The sequence below is a fragment of the Protomyctophum parallelum genome (assembly GCF_964188405.1).
Source record: "Protomyctophum parallelum genome assembly, chromosome: 9".
Taxonomy (NCBI): Eukaryota; Metazoa; Chordata; class Actinopteri; order Myctophiformes; family Myctophidae; genus Protomyctophum; species Protomyctophum parallelum.
The window spans coordinates 16,304,446-16,330,660 of NC_139706.1; the positions used below are offsets into that span (position 1 = coordinate 16,304,446).

The 26,215-nt window shown below is 42.2% G+C and overlaps 2 protein-coding genes across 5 annotated transcripts; one reads left to right on the forward strand and one right to left on the reverse strand.

The window, feature by feature from the left end:
* Window positions 1-2,578: 2,578 nt before the first annotated feature.
* LOC310864456 (uncharacterized protein) lies at window positions 2,579-7,339 on the reverse strand (the record flags this gene model as incomplete). The annotated part of the gene is made up of 6 exons (XM_083773143.1): window positions 7,266-7,339; window positions 7,041-7,136; window positions 5,009-5,121; window positions 4,460-4,583; window positions 3,245-3,417; window positions 2,579-2,635 (listed from the first exon to the last, which is right to left on the reverse strand). The coding sequence occupies exons 1-6, from the start codon at window positions 7,303-7,305 to the stop codon at window positions 2,579-2,581; spliced, it is 603 nt and encodes a 200-aa protein (XP_083629269.1). The 5' UTR covers window positions 7,306-7,339.
* On the forward strand, window positions 7,000-25,922 carry nlrx1 (NLR family member X1). 4 transcript variants are annotated; one of them, XR_014569702.1, is made up of 15 exons: window positions 7,769-7,900; window positions 9,512-9,601; window positions 12,362-12,420; window positions 13,441-13,547; window positions 13,786-14,009; window positions 15,737-15,903; window positions 16,410-16,641; window positions 17,467-18,622; window positions 19,465-19,648; window positions 20,001-20,096; window positions 21,490-21,576; window positions 22,434-22,685; window positions 23,680-23,896; window positions 25,560-25,855; window positions 25,902-25,922. XR_014569702.1 is itself a non-coding variant. In XM_083772594.1 (14 exons), exons 3-14 carry the CDS (start codon window positions 12,401-12,403, stop codon window positions 25,704-25,706), a joined length of 2,889 nt encoding a protein of 962 aa, XP_083628720.1. In that variant the 5' UTR covers window positions 7,000-7,108; window positions 9,512-9,601; window positions 12,362-12,400; the 3' UTR covers window positions 25,707-25,850. The 4 variants fall into 4 exon arrangements, 3 of the variants coding, with proteins under 3 accessions (XP_083628720.1, XP_083628722.1, XP_083628721.1); XM_083772594.1 differs by lacking the exons at window positions 7,769-7,900; window positions 25,902-25,922 and adding an exon at window positions 7,000-7,108 and having other exon boundaries at window positions 25,560-25,850; XM_083772595.1 differs by lacking the exons at window positions 7,769-7,900; window positions 25,902-25,922 and adding an exon at window positions 9,329-9,415 and having other exon boundaries at window positions 25,560-25,850.
* The last annotated feature ends 293 nt before the right edge of the window (window positions 25,923-26,215 follow it).

Consider the following 26,215-nt stretch of genomic DNA (forward strand, 5'->3'; position numbering starts at 1 on the left):
CAATTAAATCATATTTTCCATCTATTTTTGCCAAGGCAGTCTTGGTGCACTGTTCTCATTTGTTAAGTCTGAGGAGGCACTTGGATCCCATGTTAGTTACAGAGACTCGGCAGATGAGTCACTGGTAAAAAAAAGAGATGGGTCAGTTTTGCATCACATTGATTGTGTCCAGCTTCGCACAAATTCCCATGGTATGAGGTTTTGTCTCTGGTGTTGGTCAGGGTTCCGAACTCCTCTGGGTGTCTGGGTGATCAGTGGACTACACTGCCATTAGTATGTTGAAATGAAAAAGGAAACACATTTTCATTGCACTGTGACTTACTGTAGCCGATGTCTAGAAAGCTGCTTAGAAGTTGACATATTTTTGGCCCCGAAGTCTTATTTCATTACTTGACTTGTGTGTAGAATTGGACATTTGCCATTTTCTATTTGTTCCAGCTACTGTTTATTGCACTCACCAAAACCTCTGTGTTCACAAATCTGTGATACCTTTGAATACTACATAAAATCATGAGGCAAAATATTACAAAATTAGACAAATGTCTTCTAAATCCCTAAATCCTGTTTCTGTTGTTTCTATGTCGTAGGACCACCAAAATTATATGTAATTGGCCGCCGACCCCAATCTGAAAATATGTTGTTCCAGGGACCTTCCAGAAACAAAGATTTGAGTTAAAACGTTCACGATTTTTCAAAAGTAACCGATCTATAAGCTCATAGTGCGGCACATCTGCTATTTTTTAATAGCTAAAGTATAACATAATCCTTAAACACCAAAAGCAGTTCCCGCCCAGAATGGGTTAACCACTTACATACTTTGTCCTTACATCATTTTTTGTCCCAACGACAATTAGTAAAGATCTACAAACTTAGGACATCACATCAACCTGTTGTGATCTTGTAGATCTGACATTTTTGGTCACCTACAGTATAATGACATGTCCAAACTAGGGATGCCAGGTTGAAAGTTGTTAATTGCATCCCGGTTGTTGTTCAATGCAGCCTAGTACAAAAGTAGTAGGTGTGTTTTACCAGATGGTTCCACCACCATGGTTTAGAGATGTAGTGAGCCTCGTATATACTACTCGCATGCTTTATCCTCAGGATGGCGCGCCATACAGCGATCCACTGAAGTGACATGAACTTGAAATAACTGGGCTGAATGAGAACAGCAGTTGATACTGTGTACTAGTGTACGCTGCTTACAATGAATCTAAAATGTACCTTTGCATACTTCATATTTTATGGAAACAATGTAGTCAGATATATTATTCCTGGCTATAGTATTACTTCAACAGTGAACAGTGAAAGTTAATTAAGCCATTAACAGTGCCACCTGGTGGACACCAGTTTTGGTCCTCGTTGCCACCGAAGCCCATTATAAATAAAATAAAGAAATTGTAATTATTCTATTGTGCATGTAATGTGCATATCATCACCTGCACACCAGATTAGAGGAATTTTCGAAATATGGATGAAGTAAAAAAAAAAAGAAAAAGGCGTCCAAAGGCGTCATGTGGCACTGAAGGTATAACTAGGCTTTGAATTTAGTGTGCTCCAAGTGCTAAAAGACATACAGTATTTATTGCAGAGAGTTCAAGTCATACAGTAATTAGGCCCAGTGGTCCACATCCAATAAATATTCTCCCAAAAACGTTTTTTCATCTGTCACTATTTACATACATATTCTTTCACAACACAAACAATATATCCTCATTGTTCTAATATTCCACAGACAGTACTGAAGTACTAAAACGTAACATTTCTTAAGAGATTGAGCATTTTTTGCCCTCATAAAGCAGACCTTTTAAAAGCTATATTTGTTAAAAAAATGTTATCCCTAGTAGATGTCCAAGTCTCCAAGACTCAATCTTCTAAGAGCATTTTCCCCTCATAGCTACATTTTAATGCTAGTGTGCTGTCATAAAAAAAGTGTATAAGTTTTGTTTGCATTCCCATTAATTGGGTTTCTGCCAATTCATCAAAACGTCACACATGGCAGTGGATGAAATAAGCCTGTTTGTTCATTATCCTGCAGCAGTGGTATATCACATCCGTGACTCGTGAGCTGTTGGATCTACTAATACACTGCTGATCAGACACAGGGCTCAAATGAGAGTAGTCCAGTGATGCTACGGTCACTTCTGAAGCTCAAACCCACATGATACATTCCATCTCATGTAAACAACTTGAAAATATTCCATAAAGAATGGTAACAGGTTAAAGAAGAATCGATTGACCCCTAATCAATGTTTCCCTAGAAAGCATATCACGTTTGCAACCTCTCTCTGCTTCTAACTTACATGCGTACAGTAGGCCTATAACCATTTATTTGGATATGTCCTCAGTGAAGATCGTTTTGGTGAAGCATAATATTAATATAATTAACTAACTAACACATGTGATATTTCCATCTACAGACATTCTTGTGAACATTTTAGCTGAATGCTCAACTGTGTTTGGTTGTTGGTTGTGTAATGTGTAATACAGTATTTTGTGTTTTCTTTATAATACTGACCTCAGTTTCCAACCGGGGAAACAACCCCCTTATCAGGTGAAAAGAAGCGGCTTGGACTCCTCATGCATAGACAGAAGCATGAGGTAAGTCTGTTGCTCCCAGGTTGGCAGAGGGAGTCTAGCACCCAGGATTACCGGTACATTAGATAATTGACACATTTTCACTTGCACTTTAAATATCCAGTGAAACATTCATGCTAGGCAGTTAAATAAATATATTTGACTGAAATACCAATACCGTATTTAAATATCAATCCTGGTAGAGAGAATATTGCACAGTGAGATGGACCTGGATAGTGTTGTAACCTCAGGAATATGTCCAATTCAGTGGTCAGTAGAAGCAGACTTCATCAGTCAGTGGAAGCAGCAGACAAATGATTTTCAGCTTTTCTCCACATCTTGGGTCAGGTACTTAACGTGTGCATATATACACCATATCTGGAGAGAGGGGGGGAACACCAAGCTTTTACACTGCTGCCATACAATGTGCATGTATGCACTACCGTACGCACATTCTTGCACTTCTTTTGACAATACAAAGAGCTTAGTGAAGTGCTGCGTGAAGTTGTTTTCGCTGGTCGTCACTGCGTGCGACTATTTGAACCAGAAAATATAGTGGCATAAAGGATGCATGTTGGGGTGAGGGTCAAAGCCTAGGGTTGACTGTAATCAGTGGTGTGTTTCTAAAGAAGCAAGTGAACATAGCAGCTATACTGTGAACTCTCACCTCCACCGAAAGACCCAAAAGTCTCCCCACAGCCAGTACTACAGTCCCCAGAGTCTGGAGCCAGGGATAAAGACCCATGTATAGGGACAGCATGTCCAACTGGTATGCATACAGCCACAGAGGGAGGTAGTGTAGTCCACTGATCACCCAGACACCCAGAGGAGTTCGGAACCCTGACCAACACCAGAGACAAAACCTTTTAAAAAATGAGCACATCAGCAGTTTCCACTTCTAATAGGGCTACACATTATATTCATACTTTACAGACACAAATAAATAAGGAGTGCTGGAGTCTGAAGAGGTGCATTTCAGGCTCCGGCACCAGATGGGGAGTAAAGGCCTATTCATACTACAGTTTTAGGTGATAAGGTGGTTAGTAAAAACACTCAGACCCCTTTTCCACCGGGGTTGAACCGGTTCGGTTCTTTCTTCCCGCTAAATATTGAACCAGTTCAGAGTGTTTCCACTGAAAATGAGTTGGTTCCGAACCATAAACGTTCGTTCCCAATGTGAACCACAAAACGGTGGTTCAGCTTTGTAATTGCACGCAGCGCTTTGTGAACCGAGACGATATAAGTGGGTGTGTCAGTAGGTTGGAACTTGTCAGTGGATTGGAACTTGGGAGGACGTCGCAGACACAGTGACACACGCAACAGATATCTTTGAACAAAAATACGTTTACATTAATTGCCAACGCAAACATGAAACGATCCAAACGTATACGGATGCATCGCGATCCAGAATCCAGCTGAGACTTGCGGGGCGTTATAATAACTTGTAACCTTGACATCACAACCTCGTGGATACTGTTTACATCGGTTTGTGTTGTGCAACGCCCTCGGGGCGCATGACGGATCCTTTCAACATTTTGTGTTGAGGTATAATAGCGCCACCAAATGAACCGGCCGTCAATCTGGTGGAAATGCAGCCGGTTCGCGACCGGTTCGCAAAAAGCACCAAGGTTCGGAACGGCACTGGTTCTGAACCGAAGTTCTTTTGGTGGAAAAGGGGCCTCAGAGATGTGTTTGGGTGACCGGTGAATGGTGATTCGCTTAGCACTGCAGCGTGACGTCATGTTGTAGTTTTAGGTGATCACCTTATCACTTAAAACTGGAGTATGAATAGGCATTAAGTCTGCACTGCAGTCCATATATTTGTACTGCATTTATTCACAATTTTGAACACACGTTCAAAATTAAATCCAACACATTGTACCTTTTGCCATGACAGCCTGTACCCAATGTGGGCTACTGGTGAAAGTGCTTTTCCACTGGGAACCCCTTGCTTTGTGGTTACACACAAACACACACCACTCTACCGATGACACCAACCAGCCCCACTGCAGACAGAAGAGAAGAAAAGCAACATTTGATTTGAAAGTATGAACCATACAAAATGACAAGCGGAAAGGTTCAAAAGCATTGAGGATAAAAACTCAACAAAGCCCAGGACTTAATTAAGTCTTAAACCCTGAATACTTAATACTTAATTAATGTTAATTAAAGATCACTTGTCAGAACCTGGTCAGAACACATAAAAACAAAACAAACATTACTAAAATTCTAAAACTCCCTACAACAGACTGTTGCCATGCTTTTGTTGACTGTTTATAAGTTCTCAAGTTTTAAGTGAGTTTGGTTGCGGTGTCCAGGCTCTTCCACTGGGTGGCACCAATGTACTGTATATGAAAGTTCCCTTACCTGTCCAAGCATACATTTTGGTCTGTTGTCGTGTGCGTGCCACTGTGTTACAGAGAGAGCCTACCTTAAACAGCTGGCTCCACAGCATGCTTCGTCCCAAGTTGTCAACCACCACATCCAACCAAGCCCCAAAACTAGATGTCTGCCCAAGCTTCCTGGCCAGCCAGCCATCCACACCTGCAGGGTGACAATATGACAATGTATTGACAAAGGTAGACGTAGACTACTACTACACTACTAGTACTAAACTCACGTCAGTGACGCGGCGTCACCAGCCAGGCTTTCCACCTCGGAGGACTACTTTTCAAATTCTATATTATTTAACATGAATCTCTTTAAAATACCGGTATGCACTGTTGTTACACGTGGTGCATTCTGGGGCCCGTTCCACGAAACTTGGATTAGAGATTAAGCTGGGCTTTAACACATATCCTGCCTTAATATATCCTGGATCAGTGATTAACCGGTTTCATGAAAGATGGTTGATCTTGCCAGATTAATTTAACCAGTTAACCTGGATATGTTGAGGCTTGATTCGGTTTCATGAAAGTGATGCTACATTAGTTACCATGGAAACTAATGCTTTTGACTTAGCCTGCTCCGGACCAGGCTAACAGCCAGGTTTAACCTAATCCTGATGTCTTTACTGTTCATTAAGCAGTCTAACTGATCACAAACCAATGATGTTTTCCAGATTTATTCAATTATTATGGGTTTATGTTGCCTTATTTGTATCGGTCTGCATTAAAGGACTAATTTAAGCACTATATAAAATCAAATAACCAAAATATATATAGGCTGCACAACATCATGACAGCTTGTGAGCTTGTAGATCAGCTGCTTTTGGTGAATGTTCCCCATGAATAGGTTTGCTGTCGTGCAAGTGCAGTGCACGGTTAAGAAGAATTATTATATTATATTATTATTATTTTTTTTGTAAAAGTGAAAACCACTAAATATTACCATTACTCATTGTTTTACAACATATTACCATTGTAACGTTTCACCCACTACTAGTCCTACATACTTACACCTAGAAACCCCATTCAAACCTATTTAGGTTCATCCTACGGTGGACATATGTGCCTGAAAAGGAATCTTTGAAATGTTTCATAGTTTTAGAAATATAGTGCTTTCAAATTTGAGACATTTATAGGCAGATAGTGGCACTTCAAAATATCACTTTCACCTAGAAACTCCATTCACACTTTGTAAAATTCAGCTTACTGTGGAGACACATGCTGGAACTTTTTACTTTGAAATGTTTTGTAGTTTCTGAGTTATTTAACTTAAACGCCCAATGCATTCTCAATGGCAATAGCACAAACTTTGGCATGCTACATAAACCCATGACCCTCACCAGTCTGGCCCCTGTCTGGACAACAACCCCCTTCCCCAAAGGTAGCTCCCTCAGAGGAGGGAGTTATGGCCAAATATCACAATGCGACAATATCGTTATGCTTACAATATTAAGAATTCTGTTTTAAGTTAATAGTTAATAGTTAAGTTAGTAGTGGTCAAATGTAAACTATATTTTTGGGGTAGTTAATCATTCAGTCTATCCACTATTGAGAGTATGTTCTCTCTTTAATTACAGCAGCAGTATTTATTTTAGAAGCTTAAGTCCTTGTATCAGTAAGTCTTGAATAGATTAGTAAAGATAATGAGATATACAGAAGGGGGCTGTAATGCAACTATTAAGGATGCAAACTGCCTTAATACCCCATGAAGAAGAAGGATCAGTAAATCTGTGTTCTACAGAATGGGTCTAGAGACAAAAAGCCAGACTGTCTATTAAGCCAGGCTTGCTGATCCCGGCTCGCCAAATCCACCAATTCTGAGCCTCGCTTGGCTTTAGTGGAACGGAATAAACCAGGCTGTAAAGATCAGGATTTAAAAAGCCTGGCTTTGGCCTAAATCCTGGATTAGTTAATCCAAGTTTCGTGAAACAGGCCCCTGGTCTATGGGAACACAGAACAGGCGAGTCACACTCACAGAGTCAGACTAGAACATTATTGTAATTCTCTGCTATCTGGTGTATATTGGTTTGGATTCTTTCTTCGTGGAGAGGGTGGAATAATAATGGACTACAATACCATCAAGTACAACAGAGATGGAGTACAGGGGAATGAAGACAGTTGGTCTACTGAAGGAGATCCATGAAGTAAACACAAGAACAATCCTTATGTATCCTGAAAAAAACAAATGCCATAATTCTGGTAATGTATCACATTTATGGTGTAGCATTGTTATTTGTTAGGCTACGTGTTACTATAAAACCAACATAATAATTCATTATATAATCCCAAAACATTTCTTACCAATTATATTTGGCCAGTGCATCAGAACTTGTCGACCCATTATTTCCTGTATTCAGCTATGATCTCCCAAGCAATTGAGTTGGCCCATTTCAGCTTTTGCAACCTTGTTCCAGAACAAGCATGGAATTGGTGCAGTATTGCCGGTTAGGGTTTGATAATACAATTGATTTCCCAAACTCTTCAAGTCTTCTATAATTTCATTGCATCATTATCACATAACATTATGTATCATCGTAGGACAGGTTCTTCATTGGCCGTTTCGCGTCACGCTGACACGCTCTACGAGACCAGAGTAGGGAGTAGTAGGGACGAAATTGGTGACCTATCGAATTCTGTGACTGCACACACTGTCGCTGGTTTGCCATACTAGTAGCAGCTTGCTTGCTTTTGCAGCCAACTCTGCTCTTATCTTGAAATCCACTGACCGACCGGAAGTCAAACGCTTGATTTCTCACATGGCCGAGCTTTGCTCACGGAAAATCACTGATCGTTCAAATTCAATGTCATGTGTCACTGTCAGAGTCACACTGTCAAGTGTCAAACAGCCAACTTCAGCTACGCTGCATTTGTCATAGGAAGGAAGGAACCGACGCAAACTGTAAAGCTGCCTCGGAATACAATCAATACATAATTTGGTAAGCTGCTACATTACAAGTATGAAACAAATGTTAACTGTTTGTGGCCATCTATATAATTATGTTGCATTTGTTGCTGCAGTTCAGCCTGTGAAAATACACGATTCAGTGAATGTAGCCTACCTATAGCCCTAGAATGGCTGATGTATGCAATACGGAACATGCCATTCTATGGATAGCAGACAGTGTCGTGTCGTCACTCGTCATCTGTAACGTTTTCAATTTCATGACTAAATAAGCGATAGGCTTTCTATCCAATATCCATTACAAATAATTTATTGTCATCAAATAATACCCCTGTAATCGTTATGGATCATTTTAGAATAAGCCCCCGGCATGTCCCCAGAACCCAGATGTCGTATACGTACAGGCAAGACTAATGTAACGTTATTATAAAAAACAAAACAAAACTGAACTGCGTCGTTCTGATTCTGAAACTTATACTTGTGCTAAATCCATGCTTCCTATAAATCCTATCTGTCAAAATGACCGACCATCAATGTTAGCAACATTGCTGGGTGGATAGGACTGTCTGTCACTAGCCTATATATGATTAGTTTGCGTTGCATGTTAACGTTACGTTACCATAAATAAAAGTAGGCTACTATTGAATTGAATATTATGAATTAATTAATTAGTAGGCTATCAGACAGTTTATTTCGAACATATCATTAAAAACAATGCCAACATTAGTGGTCTAAAATTGTCTCTCAAAGTAAAACTCTTTGGGGCTTTGTAGGCTAAACTACAGTATACAAGAGTCCTTGACAGCACCTGAAGGGCACTGCTGTCATTTGTAGTGTCTGTTGTTGTCCCCACAACAGCTATAGAGTGTGTAGACCATACTCCAAAAGTTGAAGGTGGGCGACAAGACTAGAGCAACACGCCTGCTTTGCTGTCAAGAAAATGTTTGGGACTTGTGTACTGATGCATGGAGAGTATAGAACAGAAAGATAATTATGATGACTCATATTAAATTAAAATTGCTGTTCTGAACATGTATTGTGCCGAAGGGGAGCTGGTGCATGGGTTTGTGAAAGATTCAAAGAGATTAAAGATTCAAACGGGGTTGTCACTCACTCATACTGTATACAAGTACAACAAGCAGCAAAATGTTGGTGACATTCTCTGCAGACTAAACACGATATAATACTGGGTATAAAATATAATACAGGTTAAGAAAAAACAAGAACCGTAAGAACAGATGGGGTGCATTTAACTTTGCAGTGTTGGCTTTCTTCAGGGCTCTGGATAGCCTCAGGGAATACACTTTTGCATACATATAAAAAAACATTAGGAAATATGACTCTAGAAGAACTCTGCTGCTTGTGTTTCATGACTCAGCCTGCCTGTCAGACTGGGCGGGGAGCACAAAAGCAAGTGGCAAAACAACAAAACACCATAGGGCTCTACAGGCTTTCCTACAGGATTTAGGTTTGTCCAGCTGCCTACAGAAGGCGGAGAGCTCTGATCCTCTGGCTACGCTAGAGACATCTAGAATCTTAGACTAATTCAGTGAGTAATATTGGCTGAACTGGTAGACTAGACGGTATACAGATTCATAACATGCAAGCACATTGTTATTAATATTATTATTCTGTATTACTACAGGTTGATGTCTTTTGAACCGCTGGGCTGGGAAGCTGCTGGAGTGCTTTTCTCTACTGTCCACAACAATGTGGAATATTGGAATATGTTAAGGTAGGTCTATATTAGATGATACACTTGATGAATGATTTTAAATGTGAACCAATGTTTCTTTTGTTGTAATTTCTGCATAAATATGGCCTAAAACAAAAGTCCTAAAAGTATAGATGAAGATAACCAAATTTAACAGATCAAACAACATTATACACAATTACGCATACACACAATTTACAATTTAGGCATTTAGCAGACGCTCTTAATTCAGAGCGACTTACATTAAGAAAGAACAAAAAGCATGGCAATACATAAAAAGTTATGGCTATACAAAGTAGTTATCATGAATCATACGTAAGCTAAGAATGTAACAGTGGAATATCTATAAAATAAAACTGCATATACTATATAGTGCTATGTTTACATGCTATAAGTCTACATAAACTGCCATCTAAGTCTACATAGAATGCTATAAGTTACATACCGGTAAGTCGAGCCTTTGCAAACACCTGTGGTCGAGGCTAGGGGAAGTACTACAGAAAGTGCTACGGGTATCTGGTGTGACTTCCTTTTGCAGCAATAACTGTGACTAAACATTTACAGTAACTTTTGATTAGTCCTTCACCTTGGCTTGGAGGAATTTGGACCTGATTTGGACCCATATACTTACTTTTAATTCTGTATGGAACAGTTTAACACAGCAGGCATTCAGGTGGAACATTAGTAAAGTGCCTGGCTGTCCACCGCAGAGGTTGTGGGGTAGAATCCACCATGGTGCACCGGGCTTTGTTGAGCGACCTACATCTCTCTAACAAACACAATTGTCCTGTGTTCGGGAGAGGGAAGTTGGGAGGGGAAGGTGGAAATGATCACCGATATTCTTCTTATGGGATCGGGTGGCGGCACCTGTCAGCAGGGAGTGTTGTGCATTACATTCACCCATTCACACACACATTCATACACCGATGGTGGTGGAAACCATGCAAGGCACCAACCAGCACATCAGGAGCAATTAGGGGTTCAGTGTCTTGCTCAAGGACACTTCAACTCTGGGGGAGCCCGGGTTCGAACTGGCAACCTTGTGGTTATCATCCGGCCACTCTACCCCTGAGCCACCGCCGTTCCGTGTAGTTCAGGGGTTTTCAACAGGTGGTCCGTGGACCACTGGTGGTCCGTGAAGGTATTGCGTGTGGTCCCTGACCATGCATTTAGTAATGTAGCAAAGTGAAGATTTTGTATTTTCTTCCACGGAACAGTGCACTAAACCTTTCGTGCACTTTTCTGTGGAAGTGTGTCAATGTTGTCAGAATTACTGGGAAGTCTGAGGTTAAGAAATTCCACAGAAAAGGGTGTACCAGTTACCTCATTGAGTCATCATTATTAGGAAATGTGCCCATATAATCATGTCATCATGTGCTATATCTTGCACGTATTTGAAATTTTTACTATATATATACAATATATATTACTATTATTACTATTATTGAAATAGTTAAAATAGCCGATCTACAAGATCATAATGTGTGGATGTAGATCAGCTAGTTGAACTATTTTAAAATAGTTTTCAAGATAGTAAAATATGGCAAAAAAGTTTAGGGGTAAAGGTTGAGGCACTCCCAAGATATACAGTAGGGCCACATGTGTCAGTACTGTATATCAGTTAAGTCCATGGACCATCGTTTGAGAAACGGTATTCCATAGCAAGTGTTACGAAAGCACTAATCTTAGCCCATATCCCATTGCAACACAACAGTGGTCCCCAGGTTGATTCTTAGTCAAGGTGGTGGTCCCTGGTTCACAATCAGTTGAAAACCCCTGGTGTAGTTGATGACAGCTTAGAGTCCACACCCTTGCATCGCATCCCACAGTATCATGTTTAGTGTTAGTGAATGTAGCCTCAGTTGTGACTCCTCCCCAACCAATTCCCTGATTACCGTCAGATTATATAAAGCACCTGTTGCTCCCTCTTGTGAGTCCATTCTCTTTCTGGTGTTTGGTGTTACAGGTAGGCTACATATAGTAAAGTAATCACTTAACATGTACAAGCCAGTCTTTTTTTTAATTGCGTACTTATTTGACTGACCCTTGCTCTAGGAATGAAAGGACAATATAAATAAGCTCTCAAGTTATTGTGTTTGAATGTTTCAAATATTTTCAAAAGTGAGAAAATAGACAATCTGCAAGCTCACAATGCATTGCAAGTATGATTGCAAGCTTCTTCCATTTACAATACAAAGTATAATAGAGGGCTTGAGTGCTTACACTTAGCAGGAAAATGCTTCCGTATTTCTGCAGTGAGGTTCAGAGGAGACAGGACTGGTAAATCACTCTTGCGGTGTGTCTTGAAAATGTAATGGGTTTTTTGGCAAGGAGATGGGCTACATCATCTCGTACAATCAATGGATGGATTCAAATGTATTTTCCCTAACTTTAAAATATAACCTGGGCGTTGTCCTGGACTGTCCTGCTGCTTATATACTATGCAGAATCAGATGAATGTTTGTTACTATTCAGTCATGTTATTTACAAGATACACAGTAGGCCTATGCTATTTGTGTGACCACTTACTCTCAATAAGAGTGTCTGCTAAATGTCTAAATTGAATAGAGTAGAACAGAGGTTTGAATGTATCTTTGAGTCATTGAACTTCATCTGTAATATAATGTTATTTGATCCATATAAAGACAAGAACTCAAGCCTCTGCCAACTGATTCCCCCCCCCCCCCCCCCCCCCCCGCAGGATCAGCAAATATGTATTACAGTAAAATTACACATAATGAGAATATGTATTACACACACTGAGAATGTTGTTTTTCACAGAGGTCAACCTCAGGGCCCTGACGTCCTCAGCCACCCAGGATGATGAATTCAGTGCACAGGTCAGTTCATTGGTCACTAAACATCTGCATTTCAAGTACTGATTACTAGGTTGGTTATGTTACCAACTAGGTAATGTTATATACTGTTATATACTGCTATTATATGCTATATGATATACAGGGGGTGCATACTTAGTTTAGACTAGTCATTGGTTAGACATGGGTTAGGTTTAGGTGTGCTGCCCCCAGTGCCGGCCTTATTGAAAATGTTGCCCCAGGCATAATATTTCCAGATGCCCCCCCTCCTGTGACCAATGTAGAGTAATTTATATCACAAAGGCTATAATACACATGACTGATTATTATTGTTTCACACTGGACGATTAGCTCCCTCCTGTGGCCATAAAAATGACCACAGGAGCAGCCTGCTCATCTGTTTAGGAGCGCTCCGTGCCTGCTTGAAAAAAAGCGAATGTTTCTGCGATTGGGCTGACGGCTCTGCTGCCCCTCACGCTCCTGTTGCCCCAGGCATTTGCCTGATCTGCCTGATCTGAAGGCCGGCCCTGGCTGCCCCGTGGGAGGTTAGGTTTAGGGTGAGGGTTTGAGATAGGTTGTAGTTCTAGGACTAATGACTAGTCTAACCAATGACTAGTCTAAACCAAAAACTGTCTAAACTAAGTACTGCACCCGATATATAATGCAGTGTAGTAGTACCTACAGTATAAAATTATAGATGCAAAAATTGTGTGCCAATTGGGAAGACTCTGTTAGACTAAAAGACTCAATTATTGGCAATTCAAGTTGGGAATAGTTACTATTTACTTGGTCTCAGTGGTTTAGTGCAGTGGTTCGCAACCTGTGGAAATTATTTTCTTTTCTGACCTACATTTTTCAGAAAGTTTTGCTCAGGAAGACATTTTTAGAATCGGCCTCGGGTCTAAATGGGTTAAGTCAACTCTGGAAAAGAGCACTTGGCCTATTGTAAAGACGTCTTGGAATACAATGATCACTGAGAGGACATTTGGGCGCCTCATATGAGAAGCCACATATGACATTTGGATGTTTTGTGTCACGTCACAGACCACTGAATCGGCTTGGAAAAGTATGGAGGAGGGTAAAGTACTACTCCCTCTTACCAGCTACTGGTTTCTACTGCAGAAGTCTCTGCTCCAATGCTTCTCAACCAGGTAGTCAATGTTGTGATTTTATAACGACACCCTGATATGTCTATGAAGCATATTAAAAAATGCAATTGGCAGTGTTGAGACTGCTTATTATTTTAGATATAATGTTATTAGATGTGATTCTTCTGGATGTTAAACTGCTTACAAATATGTTATTAATAATGTTAAAAAATATATGTAGAACCTGGACACAAACACAGATTACTACAGTATGTGAAATATTAAATGTCTCTCTGCCCAGATCCCATAGAGATCCATAAGAGGAAACTGATGCAGTGGTTCAGCCACCTGTCCCAGGAGGAGAAACAGTTCGGTGTGACTTTCAGCCCAGAGAGCTTGCATGTGGATCCATACATCCTGGAGAAACATCCTCAAGAGAGGAGCGCACCCCTCCGCTCCCCACTGCAGACCGACACCCCCCTCAGCCGCGCTCTGACCCTGGACCAGCTCTTTGAACCGGTCCAGGTAAGTCCTATCGACCCTGGACCAGCTCTTTGAACCGGTCCAGGTAAGTCCTATCGACCCTGGACCAGCTCTTTGAACCGGTCCAGGTAAGTCCTATCGACCCTGGACCAGGTCTTTGAACCGGTCCAGGTAAGTCATATCGACCCTGGACCAGGTCTTTGAACCGGTCCAGGTAAGTCATATCGACCCTGGACCAGGTCTTTGAACCGGTCCAGGTAAGTCATATCGACCCTGGGCCAGCTCTTTGAACCGGTCCAGGTAAGTCATATCGACCCTGGACCAGCTCTTTGAACCGGTCCAGGTAAGTCATATCGACCCTGGACCAGGTCTTTGAACCGGTCCAGGTAAGTCATATCGTGTGAAGTGGGCGCCCACTGTGGCTGTCACTGCTTAAACTAAAGCAAACGGTCCATAGAATTGGCTGCTACATGACATCACAAGCAGGGGCCTCTTGTTTGTTTGGGGGGGTGCATGAATAATGCAAACATTAAAAGTCCATAGACTTTGCTGCCACATGAAGTCATGTCTGAAAGCCAAACATTGGTATGTACAGTAAGTGTCTTTGACTGACAAACAAACTCTGGTATACAAACTGGTCAAACATTGGCCAAATTGGACCACTCATAGAGTGGCAGGGTAACTGGTAATTGGCGTATTATCAAATTGGGATTTGAAGGGGAGAAAATTTGTTTTACTATCTGGGAGGGGGGGGGGGGGGTTCAGCAGTATAGTCACTTCATTATTTATCTTTGTAAGTTTTACACGCAAACAATAAATCTCACGTCTTATGTTTTAATATTACCTAAGGGATGGGATCTGAGTTTGTGACTATTACTGTCTGCCTGCCCCTTAGATGTCTATCAGTGAAATTTTCAATAAAAAGATTTTGAAAAAAAAAACATTGGCCAAATTGTCAAATACTATAATTGTCAAAATACATTTAATGCCTCAACTCAATTCCAAGTGATTGTCGGGGTGGGGGTGCAGTTCAAATGTGAATATTTTAGAGGGGTCACGTCCTGAAAAGGTTGAGAACCACGGATTTAATGCTGTGAAACCTTACAATGATGTTAATTAAAATGAGGCCTGTTGTCACTCTCCTGAGAGAGACTGAAGCGGATGAGGATTCAATGGAGCTGACCCAGAGCAGGTTTCCTCTCACATGTGAGTGGTGAAGGAGCAGAGGTTTAAAAAAAACCTGCCACTTACACTCCACTTGCAAACTCTGCAAGGGAGTGTGGTTCATTTTGTTTTTAAGGGTGACGGGTTCCCTTTCAGAACCCTGCAGTATCTTTTTTTGTTTAGCGAGACCCGATTTGTAGAAAACCTGCGAGGGAGATGACTAGGAATGTAACTAGATAGTACTTGTATCTAGATGTACTTATATTTTGACATCTTTCTGAGTAGGCTAGCAGGGGTCCATGTATCTGTATCTACTGTATCTGACCCAAAGCTGCTTTGGTTTCTTTGAGAATTAATTACCTCGGGACAACAGGAAGAAGAGGGGGGAAAAAAAACACACGTTGTGTGTGTGTGTGTGTGTGTGTGTGTGTGTGTGTGTGTGTGTGTGTGTGTGTGTGTGTGTGTGTGTGTGTGTGTGTGTGTGTGTGTGTGTGTGTGTGTGTGTGTGTGTGTGTGTGTGTGTGTGTGTGTGTGTGTGTGTGTGTGTGTGTGTGTGTGTGTGTGTGATCACATACTTGGTATGATACACATTTACTTTTCCACAGTCGTGGAATGATCACAGGGGGCTGAATGTACTGCTGTATGGACCGGTTGGGACGGGGAAGAGTATGGTGGTCCGCAAGCTGGTTTTGGGCTGGTGTGCTGGGACAACCCTGACCCAGTTCAAGCTGCTGGTACCCTTTTCCTGTGAGGACCTCTCCCAGCTAAAACGGTAACATCATCATGTCTTCCACTCTCTGCTAATGAACAGATTTTCATGAAGTGGTGGCCGTGTCCCCCAGGGGGCGCCAGGTGGCCAATTGATAAGGAGATGAACATTTGAGTGTTGTCATTTAATATAACATTATTGCACCAGTTTACCCACGAACACTATTTTTTGGCATGTCATCATCAAACTATTTCTAAATTTAGAAAATTGTGAAAATAGTAGACGGCAAGCTCAAAACTTGTCACGGCTATTTTGGGGGGTTCCTTGGCATGGAAATGGTTTGGAACCCCTGTGCTTATGCATTCAGAGTTTTTTTTACACATTTGAATAAAAAGATATGTTACACATTTAATAACAATCAAACAGCGGAGTGCTCAATTATTGAAATCCCATTCCCATTTAATGAGTTCATGTACAACGAACAGGCTACAGAAATGTCGCGGTTTCACGTTCTTTGGATGGTGTTGACGCCAGCCGGACAGATTGACCATGACACCTGTCCCACACAGGTCGACTTCCTTAAAGCAGCTGGTGGGCAGGAAGTACCTCCACCTGCAGGGAACGCCGCTGCTGAGCGGGTTGGGGGATCGAGCCAAGGATGTTCTCTTCCTCTTCAATGGGATGGAGAAGTTGAATCTGGACTTCCGGATCGGCTCCACGGAGCTCTGCAGTGACCCCAGTGAGATGCTCTCTGCAGAGGCTGTGGTTGTCAACCTGCTGAGGAAATATCTTCTGCCTGAGGTACAGTAGGGACATGAGCAGGCAGCTTCTCATCCGGTTGTGATGTATTGTGTAGTGAGCAATTTTGACCATTATGTTCACCTATTTTTGAGGGGCGCTAGCCTTTCCTATATACAGGTTTAATGTTTGTTTTAGTTCAATTTGTTTTAAAAACACAATTGAAAATGTACGTCATCTTGTCCCTAACGCAAACCTTAAATGCCATTAACAATAAAGATAATTGGCCCAGGCCGTAGCGTAACGGTCTGGGCACCGGACTGGTAATCCAGTCGCAGTGTGCCGCGGGTTCGACTCCCGGACCCGACACGGCCTTTACTGCATGTCATCCCCCCATCTCTCTCCCGTTTCCTGTCAGCCTACTGTCTGTCCCTTCAAAAATCAATAAAAGGCGTAAGCCGCAATTTTTTTTTATCTTTAACAATAAAGATAATTTAATGTTTGTGTTGGCACCGTTTGTTTTAAATCACCCTTACATCACCTAATCAACATGAGTTAGACTTTAATATATTAGCGCCCCTCACTTCACACGGGTGTGATTTTTGCAGACTGCCTATTATGACATGCACAGAATGGGGATGCTGTAGGGTTCATTTGGTTAACTTGTTACGTAACGTTGAAGATGGATTTACAATCGAAGGCCACAATTTCATTGGTGTCTTGAGGGAAGTTCAAGGGGTTCAGAATCCAGAAGTTTAAGCGTGCTTTTCAATGCTTATGCCTTTCGTGCTAATGGAGTAGTCAATCAATCAAACCAAGGTCGGAGCTACTGTACAGAGCACAGACCGTGACATCAATCGACCTCATTTTCATTATTATTTCCTATAGGCTAGTGTCCTGGTCACCACCAGGCTGTCTGCGCTGGACCGCATCCCTCCGAAGTACGTGAGCCGCTACACACAGATCTGTGGCTTCACCGACCCAGAGAGTCAGCGGGCCTACTTCAACAACCGGCTTCAGAAGAGCGCGCAATGCCCGCGAAGACAGGAGCTCATAGAGCTCCTCTTCCTCAACCTCCAGAGGGAAAGCCAGCTGGCTGCAGCCTGCTTCCTCCCATCCTACTGCTGGCTCACGTGCGCCACCTTACACCATCTCCACTTTACGGACGCCCACGCACCAATCCGCACCCTGACAGGGATATACACCAGTTTCCTCAGGCTCAACTTTGGAGGCGAGGTGCTCGGCATGGGCCTGGGGCCCGAGGCAGGGGCGGGCGAGCGGCAGGCCTCTCTGATGCTGTACGTGGTCCGCACTGTGGGGAAACTGGCGTTCGACGGCGTGACAAAGAGACGCACCTGCTTCTCCGAAGAGGAGCTGGAGCAGTGGGTGGGAGTGAAGACGACGACGGACGAAGAGCTGCGTCAGTTGTCTGTGTTCCGAACTGACGTTCTGGACTTCTTCCTGGTGCCTTGTGTGAAGAGTGGTAAGGGTTTCCCGGGTGAAGTGCATGAAAAAGACGAGAGGCGGTACGTCTTTGCCGTCCCAGCCATGCAGGAGTACCTGGCCGCGCTCTATGTGGTGTTGGGGGAGAATAAATCTGCTCTGGAGATCTTCACCAAGCAGGTGACGGTGGCCGTTGGCCAGGCAGGCGAGGACGTGAGCACCCTCATCACCATCCTCTCCAAGTTCATCCCATTCCGCGTCTTTGCCATCTTCAACCTCCTCAAGCTCTTTCCCAGTGTGTACGAGAAGATCCGCAGCCGCAGCAAGGGCAGCATCGCCAAAACGATGACCACGGAGTTGTTCCGCACCGAGGACCTCTACAACGAGGACGTCCTGGATCAGGTGGAGCAAAGCCTGCTGGGAGTCCATGGCCCCGAGCTACAGGACCATGACCCGACACCGCCGTTTGAGCTGTACCCCATCTTCATGGGCGGCCTTTTGCATTATGGGAATCGTGTTCTCCTCGAGCAACTGGGCTGCATCATCAAAAGCTCCACGGTGGCTCAGATCACACGGGCCCTGAGAAAACACCTTATCAGAGGTACTGTATCTACTTTCTGCATTTACTGAGGCAAGAGGGCGGTGTAGAGACAGTAAAGTAAGGCGAGAAAGTAAGGCTCACATGAGACGCGAGTCCATGTGAACATTACTGTTATGTTGTTATGGCACACTGCCAGTTTGTAACTTCTTTTGAAAGATATTGGGGAAGAGGCATACCCAGGTGGTAGTGAGCATAGAGTTCTGTGGGCAATTCAGCCCCACACCCTCAAATTCTGCATCGTAAAACCAGTACAAATGTTGAACAAGAGGTTCTACAATGGTGTACAAACGATCCACGTCTGCATCACCTGCTGCATCTAATGCCAAACAGAAACTATAATAAACACCGCGGAATTCAGAAGCTAGGTGGCTAGGGTTGAAGACGGAGATGTTTCTACTGGACACAGCAACATGTGTGGGGTAGTGATGGCCTTTTGCAGTATTTTGAAATGTTTCCAAAACATTTGTGGGTGTGGCACCCGGTTAAGAACTTGATACACCTGTGTGCCACAGAGCTGTCTTCTGAACCAAACCTGCATCTCTCTAGTGTGAACTAGTTTCAGATAAACATGAAGCCTTAAAGTGGGCCTACCACTTATGCACGTCCTATGGGACTCACAAATGCTTCTACCAAAGCAGAAATAATAAATTATGATAGGTGAATGAAAATACCTCCATTCTCTCAAATAAGTCTCATTCCAGTTATACATTATTACTATTGTGATGCCATCTAAAAGGAGACTTGTTTCTTCAGTGTTGCCTGTCTTCTACTCTAGATTACTAGAACCCATTTTAAAAGCATTTTGACAAAAAAGAATATTGTGTTTTCTTGTTTAACGACAGAGTTGGGCAAACCACAGCCACCCGAGGAACTGATGGATCTGTTGGTTCTGCTGTATGAGTTCCAGAACCCCAGACTCACCGCTGACGTCCTGTCCTCCATTCGGACTATCGATCTCACCAACATCCGAATGACTCACCTCAAGTGCTTTGTTCTGAGTTCTGTGCTGTCCTGTACACCGGACAGGTATTTGTATCGTTTTGGACTGGTTAATATCTCCTTTCCTGCAATTGTTCTGCGTACCATTCTTCTTAAGTGAACATCCCACAGCTCCACCAAATAAGTCTCCGGTATTTTAGAACAAAGATCCATATTCTCTCAACTTACTACTGTACTTACCGGACGGTTCTTCATAACTTCTGATGGCTGGAAAAAGAGAGAATTTTCCCAAAACTGTTCTCTTGGGGAGTTGCTTTTTTACAGCCAACATGTGTAAATGCTTAACAAAATGTAACTTCTACAATGGTTTGAGATATTTAATATTCCCTTTTTCTGTAATTTATTGTAAAATAAGTTCTTTATCTTTTTTTTTGTTCAGCTTTCACCTTGAAGAGCTGGATCTGTCATCCTGCCATTTGACGCACAATTTGCTTGAGATGCTATGGCCTGCCTTCAAACACACACACAGCCTCAAGTGAGACAAACTTTAACATATCACTCTATCTTGTGGTTTGTCAGGAAGACCTTCTCAAAAAGAAAATGTACGGCATGAGGTTCACCACCTGTGGACGAAATTGGTTTGGACCAATGTATGGACCAGGCGTTTCTGCCAAATTGCTTTATATCTTATTCATATATTTCTCTTTTTCATGTTTAACATGACGGTAGATGATGAAAATTATACTTTGTACAACAAACCACTCTTCACAAGTTCACATCAGTCCATTCAGTGATTGTCAAATACAGATACAGTAATTATCCCTGGTAAAACACTGTGCAGACAAGGTCACAAAGTCTGCACAGTGGTCACAAAGATAAGGATACAGGTGATAAATCTCTGTCGGAGCCATAAAACTGGCTCTCACAGAGCCACACATGCAGCATTATAAACTCCTCTTGTTGCATTGCTGATAAAGGTGGTGGTTTCATTAACTTCATCTACAGTATATCAAGTCATTACTTTACCAATCTGAAAAGAAAAAGTTTACGCTCTAGCAAAGTTTGGTGTTAATTCTTGCACTAATACAGGTATAAGATCTGAGACGGCATACTGGTCCGTACTTGTTTGGTTCATCTGGTAGACAGCTGAAAATCTAAATGAAGTCATACTACTTGGTGTTGACAAACAGCTGTCTACAGTGAGTATATTATGTAACTGCCAAGATTGTGTTAAATTACTTTGTACAGTATTATCTGGTATCTGTTCTTTTGAGTTATGTTTATCATGCTTTTATATCAGGAACATGCTGATCTAATATAAAAGCATGTAGCTCATATTCTGTCCAATCGGTGACATTAATATGGTTCATGTTGTTTTGGAATGTACTGACTGATGTCTGCATGCACACTATGCTCCAGTTAGGATAATGAGGATAATCAGGTGATGGCTCGGTTAAAACATTGACATGATTTGAAAGGCAATTTTCTCTTGATTTATTTATTGTCTGGTAAGGTTAGAAATAATATGCAATGCGATATGTATGTCAGATATGTTTTTTTTTTTATATATATATTAACTTTTCACCAACATTTGCTATGTTTTGATTTTATGTAAATGTCCCCCCCCCCCATATCAGGGCCAACATACAATCTAAAAACAAATTCAAGATTGTGGTTCATGGTCAAATTATTTAAATGATCAGGCTGAAATGTCATTTTAAGCTTATCCAAATTATCACCCGACTGTTGTAGACTATGGTATTTATTGGGAAATCATTATCAGGGTATTCATTGTTCTATTAAGACTGGTTAATTAGTGTGCATGTAAATGTTGCCTGATGACGCCTTCCTTTGCTCTGCCTGCTAATAACCAGTATAACCAGAATGTATGAGATGGTGTGTGTGTGTGCCTTTTGTGTTTGCTTCAGTCTCCAGTTTAACAGCCTGGGTCCTGAGTCGTGCATCCTCCTACGAGATCTGCTACTAGATTCTAAGAGTTCTATCAGATCTCTACAGTAAGAGTGTCTCCATTGTATTATTCTCCTGATCATCTACAGCTCAGCCTCAAGTGAATCCGCCTTGGCTAATTGGCCATGGAACATACAGTATTAGCCCTCAGTCCACAGATGAGTCCTTCCTCTCTTACAGGAACGTGCAACTACAGAATCTAGAGCATTTCACGCTTATTTTAACAAAGAAATATCACATATCAATATTGCATAAACCCTGTTTAAATATACCACTTTTACAGCGTTTGTAGTGACCAACTGAAATGCATGGCTAAATAAAATCAAAGATGGCCTGTGTGAACGCAATTATTTTCAGGAGCTTTACAGACCTTAGGTTGTAAAGCCTAGCTTTATTATATTGTATGAATTTGTTGCTCTGCTACTCAAAGTCTTCATCTTTACATGGATGAATACGATACATGACATGGATTATCCGTGTTAAATTAGTGCCATTTGTTTTGCCTTTTGTCTCCAGCATTTGCCATGTATTCATATTAAAAAAAATATGTATTAAATCCAAAGCCCAGTTGCTCAACACGGCAATTTGACGTTCAATATGTTACAACCAAACTTTGTCAAAAATAACGGTAGTGGGTCGCACACACCAAGACTGCGACCCACTACCAAGAAACTGGTGAAGGCTGGACAGCCGAAACGTTTGTCCCTATTCAAAAATGCAATGAATATTTTGAACTAAAGTCTTGGTGTGTGCGACCCACTACCGTTATTTTTGATATGTTTTGAACGGGTAGCGCAGTAAGCGCACCTACAGTCGGAGCACGGTGGTCACATGAAGAGAACCAATCTTTGAACATCTAAACGTTTGAATGAAATCGCTGACTGCCCCTGCCATCCTCCACCAGACTGTGTGATAACCCGCTGTCGGAGGCCGGAGTCCGGACCCTGCTGGAGGCCCTTCCGAAGAACAGCTCGCTGAAGCGCCTGTCCTTGATGCACACGGGCCTGGGGGACGAGGTGGCCATGGAGCTGGCCAATGGCCTCCGTCTGCACACGGGTCTGCAGGAGCTCAACGTGGCCTACAACAACATCGGAGATTCATCTGCTCTCAGCCTGGTGGACGCCTGCAGGGAACACCCCAGCATACACACTGTGCAGTAAGACAACACCCTAGTGGTATTAGACACGACACCCCATTATAAGACACGACAACACCACGGTATAAATCACTACACGCTCAAAAAAGTTCATAATTCCTCCAGTCCGCCACTCCTGACAGAACTCAATTCGAGAATGAATACTCTGATGTATACCTTTTCCTCCTTTTTTAATATTTTTATTTTTTCAGTTCCTGTAAAAATAAATCTGCCTGTTTGCCATTGAATAAAGCTGACGAAGTGAATGCAGTCTTTTCCATAATCCAAGTCGGTGACTCTGAAAATGACTATCACAAGTTAACGCCCAATTATAAATCACGACACCTCAGAGCACAGTCCTAATGCATGTGTCCAATGTTGACAGATGACGACAATACTATTGCTATTAAGATCAATACCTGGGTGGTCCATGCGCTTGCCACATATAGGCTCTGCCCTGGCAGCGTGTTGCATGTTCGAGTCCAGTTTTTGTCCCCCCCCCCCCCCCCCCAGGGCCCCACTGTCTCTCTGCCTCTTTCCTGTCAGTCTTCACCTGTATCTATCAATAAAGGCAGAAAAGCCTAAAACAAATCTCAAAAAGATAAAAGAAGATCAATACCTTCCAAATTCAACTTGGATATCATTCCCATCTTTCTGTCCCAGTTCACCAACAGTTACAATTTATATAGTGCTGACAATCTCGTTATGCTGTATGTACTGGCCTGGGTCGCCGATATCGTGTTCTGGTTGAGAAAGTAAATCTGCCACTAAAACCAAGACAAAATCAACCAAAACATAAAATGTGGTATTGTATCTGTCTTCTAATGGCCAGAATTTGATCCACACATGCAATGCGTTTACAAGATGTGCGAGTGTAGACTGTCGTACAGTAGATGTTCACTATATACATTTGTTGCATAAAGTTAAAATCACAGATGTATATAAATGGACAAATAAATCAATCGAATCTCTCTCTGCTAAGCTGTACTTACTTCATTCTTCCTGGCCCATGCAGCTTGTACCTGAACCCTCTCAGTAACGTGGGGAAAGCGTCCCTGTACGTCCGTGGCGTCAAGGAGGACCAGGGACACGGTGGCACGGGCAGGCGGGTCAGGGTCCTGGCCTCGGTCACCGAAGGACAGGACCTCTCGGAGGACTGGCACCCCATCCTCAGTGTGATCAGGAAGAACTTTTCATCGTGGGATCGCGAGCGCGTGCAGCAGCAGCTACAGGTGTGTGTGCATGTTTCACATACTGTACAGTATGTAGGCCTAACAAAGGGACTAAATTAAGCCACAAATGTGGAACACCCTACCAACAGTTATTAAGACATGCAAATCCCTTGACTCCTTCAAAACTGCTCTCAAAGGGCACCTAAGGACGGCTGCATTTCGAAACTGGCCCCCGTGAAATCTGAATCCCCAACCCACCCTATGTTTTTTGCCTCTATGATTTCCTGTTTTTGGCTATATAGAAGTGTATATTTGTATGTTACTAAATGTTTTGTTGAATTGAAAACGGTGGGCCCTATTGTAGTGTAATGCTTTTATGGTGTTGTCCATTCACAGTTAACAGTTTTTGTATTGAGTTGTGCTTGAAATGTACTGTAATTCTGCAAACTGTTAATAAATACTTCAAGCAATACAGTACATACAGCATAAGCCTTGACCACTCACCTTACCAATGGGTAACTTAAAGAGATGCTCAAGAGTAGCTGGTTTGCTTCTCTTTCAAACATTTGTTTTGGTTTCTCACTATGAGAAACACTTTCTCTGTGTTTTCCTCAGAAGCTCTTATAGGATTATCCCGTTGGAACTATTGGCTTTCTGCCATACTAATGAGAATATGGGAGGAGGGGTTGTCGCCGATACTGATAGTCCCAATGTGGGCAAGCAGCTTTTGGATGGAGGAAATCATTGCTCTTCTTTATGGCCCGGTCTCCCAGGCTCGTGGGGAGATATTTAATCCTCAGAACAACTGGCCTTGGTCCGTGAGAACTAAGTCTAATTTTAATGCAGTGGCACTTTCCAACAATGTCATTGTCACGATTCAGTTAGATTACCTACTTGATCCTGCTGGGCATCTGAAATAGTGACTAAATTGTCAAGAAAATATAGGCATTAACCTGTATTTTTTACATGTTCTCATAGCTTGCAAGCTATGACAACATGTAATAATAAAAGGGCAACAGTGACACTCGGTGGTGAAAACCAACCAAACGCTATTTTTGTGCTTGGACACAGCCAGGGACACAGCCAGCAGCCAGCCAGCCAGGGACACACATAGCTGTCTATAGGAGTGGTTGCACCACACACAAAATACTCATTATGTTCAATTTATGCATTTAGATTCCCTGTAGATGCTATAATAAAAATCACACCGGTGTGAAGTGAGGGGCGCTCATCATACATCATCTCATTCTGGCCATTCACATCCTATGTCCAGCTTTTAATGTTTTCAAAACTGGCAATTTGGAATTTAATGGTTGTGTGAGGACAAAGTTTGTGTTTACAGTACACAGACACTAAAAGCAACCTCGTTCCCAGCCTGTACTCATCTCAGAGGAGAAAAGCCTGGTCACAAACTAATGTCTACAGTGGTGGGACATCTGTTATATGCATTTCCCCCGGAAACTCTTATTCGACCAATCACAACAATTGTTTCATTCACAGAGAATGTAAACAGATTTGTAAAGCGGCAACGTCTTTGGACGTCCTAAGCCAAATTTCCGGTACTTCCGTTTAGACACTCAACCGGCTTTGTTGTGTGACTATTGCTCATTATATTGGGTTAAGGATGTCTATGTTGAATTCTGCTGTATTTATGTTCACAACTGCTGGTCTGCCCCAATCTCCTTGTGATCAATAAAAGTTGTAACTCATTTCAACCCCTCAGGTGTTCTTGAGGGACCTGGAGTGGGGTCGTCAGCAGCAGCCGAGCTTTTGGAAACGGCTACACTTCCGTCGGGTGGAGAAAGGAATCCGAGAGACTCTACGGCTGCTGGAAAGAGACCCTCCCAAGTCGAGTGGAAATGTCAAGTAAAGCAAGCAATCAAAGAGGTAGAAGAGCACCAAGAGAGGGGAGGTGCTGACCACGGGAGATATACTTTTAAAAGGAAAGGAGAGGTCGCACAAACTCGTAGCCCCGATGCCACAGGTAAAATAAAGGAAATGTTGGCATCGGGACTACGAGTTTGTGTGTCCTCGACCTCTCCTTTCCTTTTAAAAGTGAAGCAAGCAAAGAACGATTTAATGTCCTCAATGTTCCGTTCTTTAGATGTCATTTCAAAAATTCAGGACATTGCAATGGGGAAAGTCCCATGGTCTGGTAATTAGCCTATGAGTAGCTTAACTTTGATTGGAGAAATAAGGAAATGGTATTTTTTGACAAATCTCTGAGATTCAAACCAGTGATAATTTTCGAGTGCATTTTATTGTCTGTCTGTTGCCATGTCTTCCAGATTTATGAGCGCATTAGCTTTCATAGTGTGGCTTATAATCAATGCACTTTGTCCTTTTATATTCATAGTTTTGTAAAGCTAACAAAGTACT

Bases quoted from the DNA above. Each gene is read 5' to 3' on its own strand.
- nlrx1 (XM_083772594.1), top strand. From the start codon at position 12,401: ATGATGAATTCAGTGCACAG. The intron at 14,010-15,736 runs GTAAGTCCTATC...ACTTTTCCACAG, and splicing joins AGCTCTTTGAACCGGTCCAG to TCGTGGAATGATCACAGGGG. The intron at 20,097-21,489 runs GTGAGACAAACT...TGTTTGCTTCAG, and splicing joins AAACACACACACAGCCTCAA to TCTCCAGTTTAACAGCCTGG.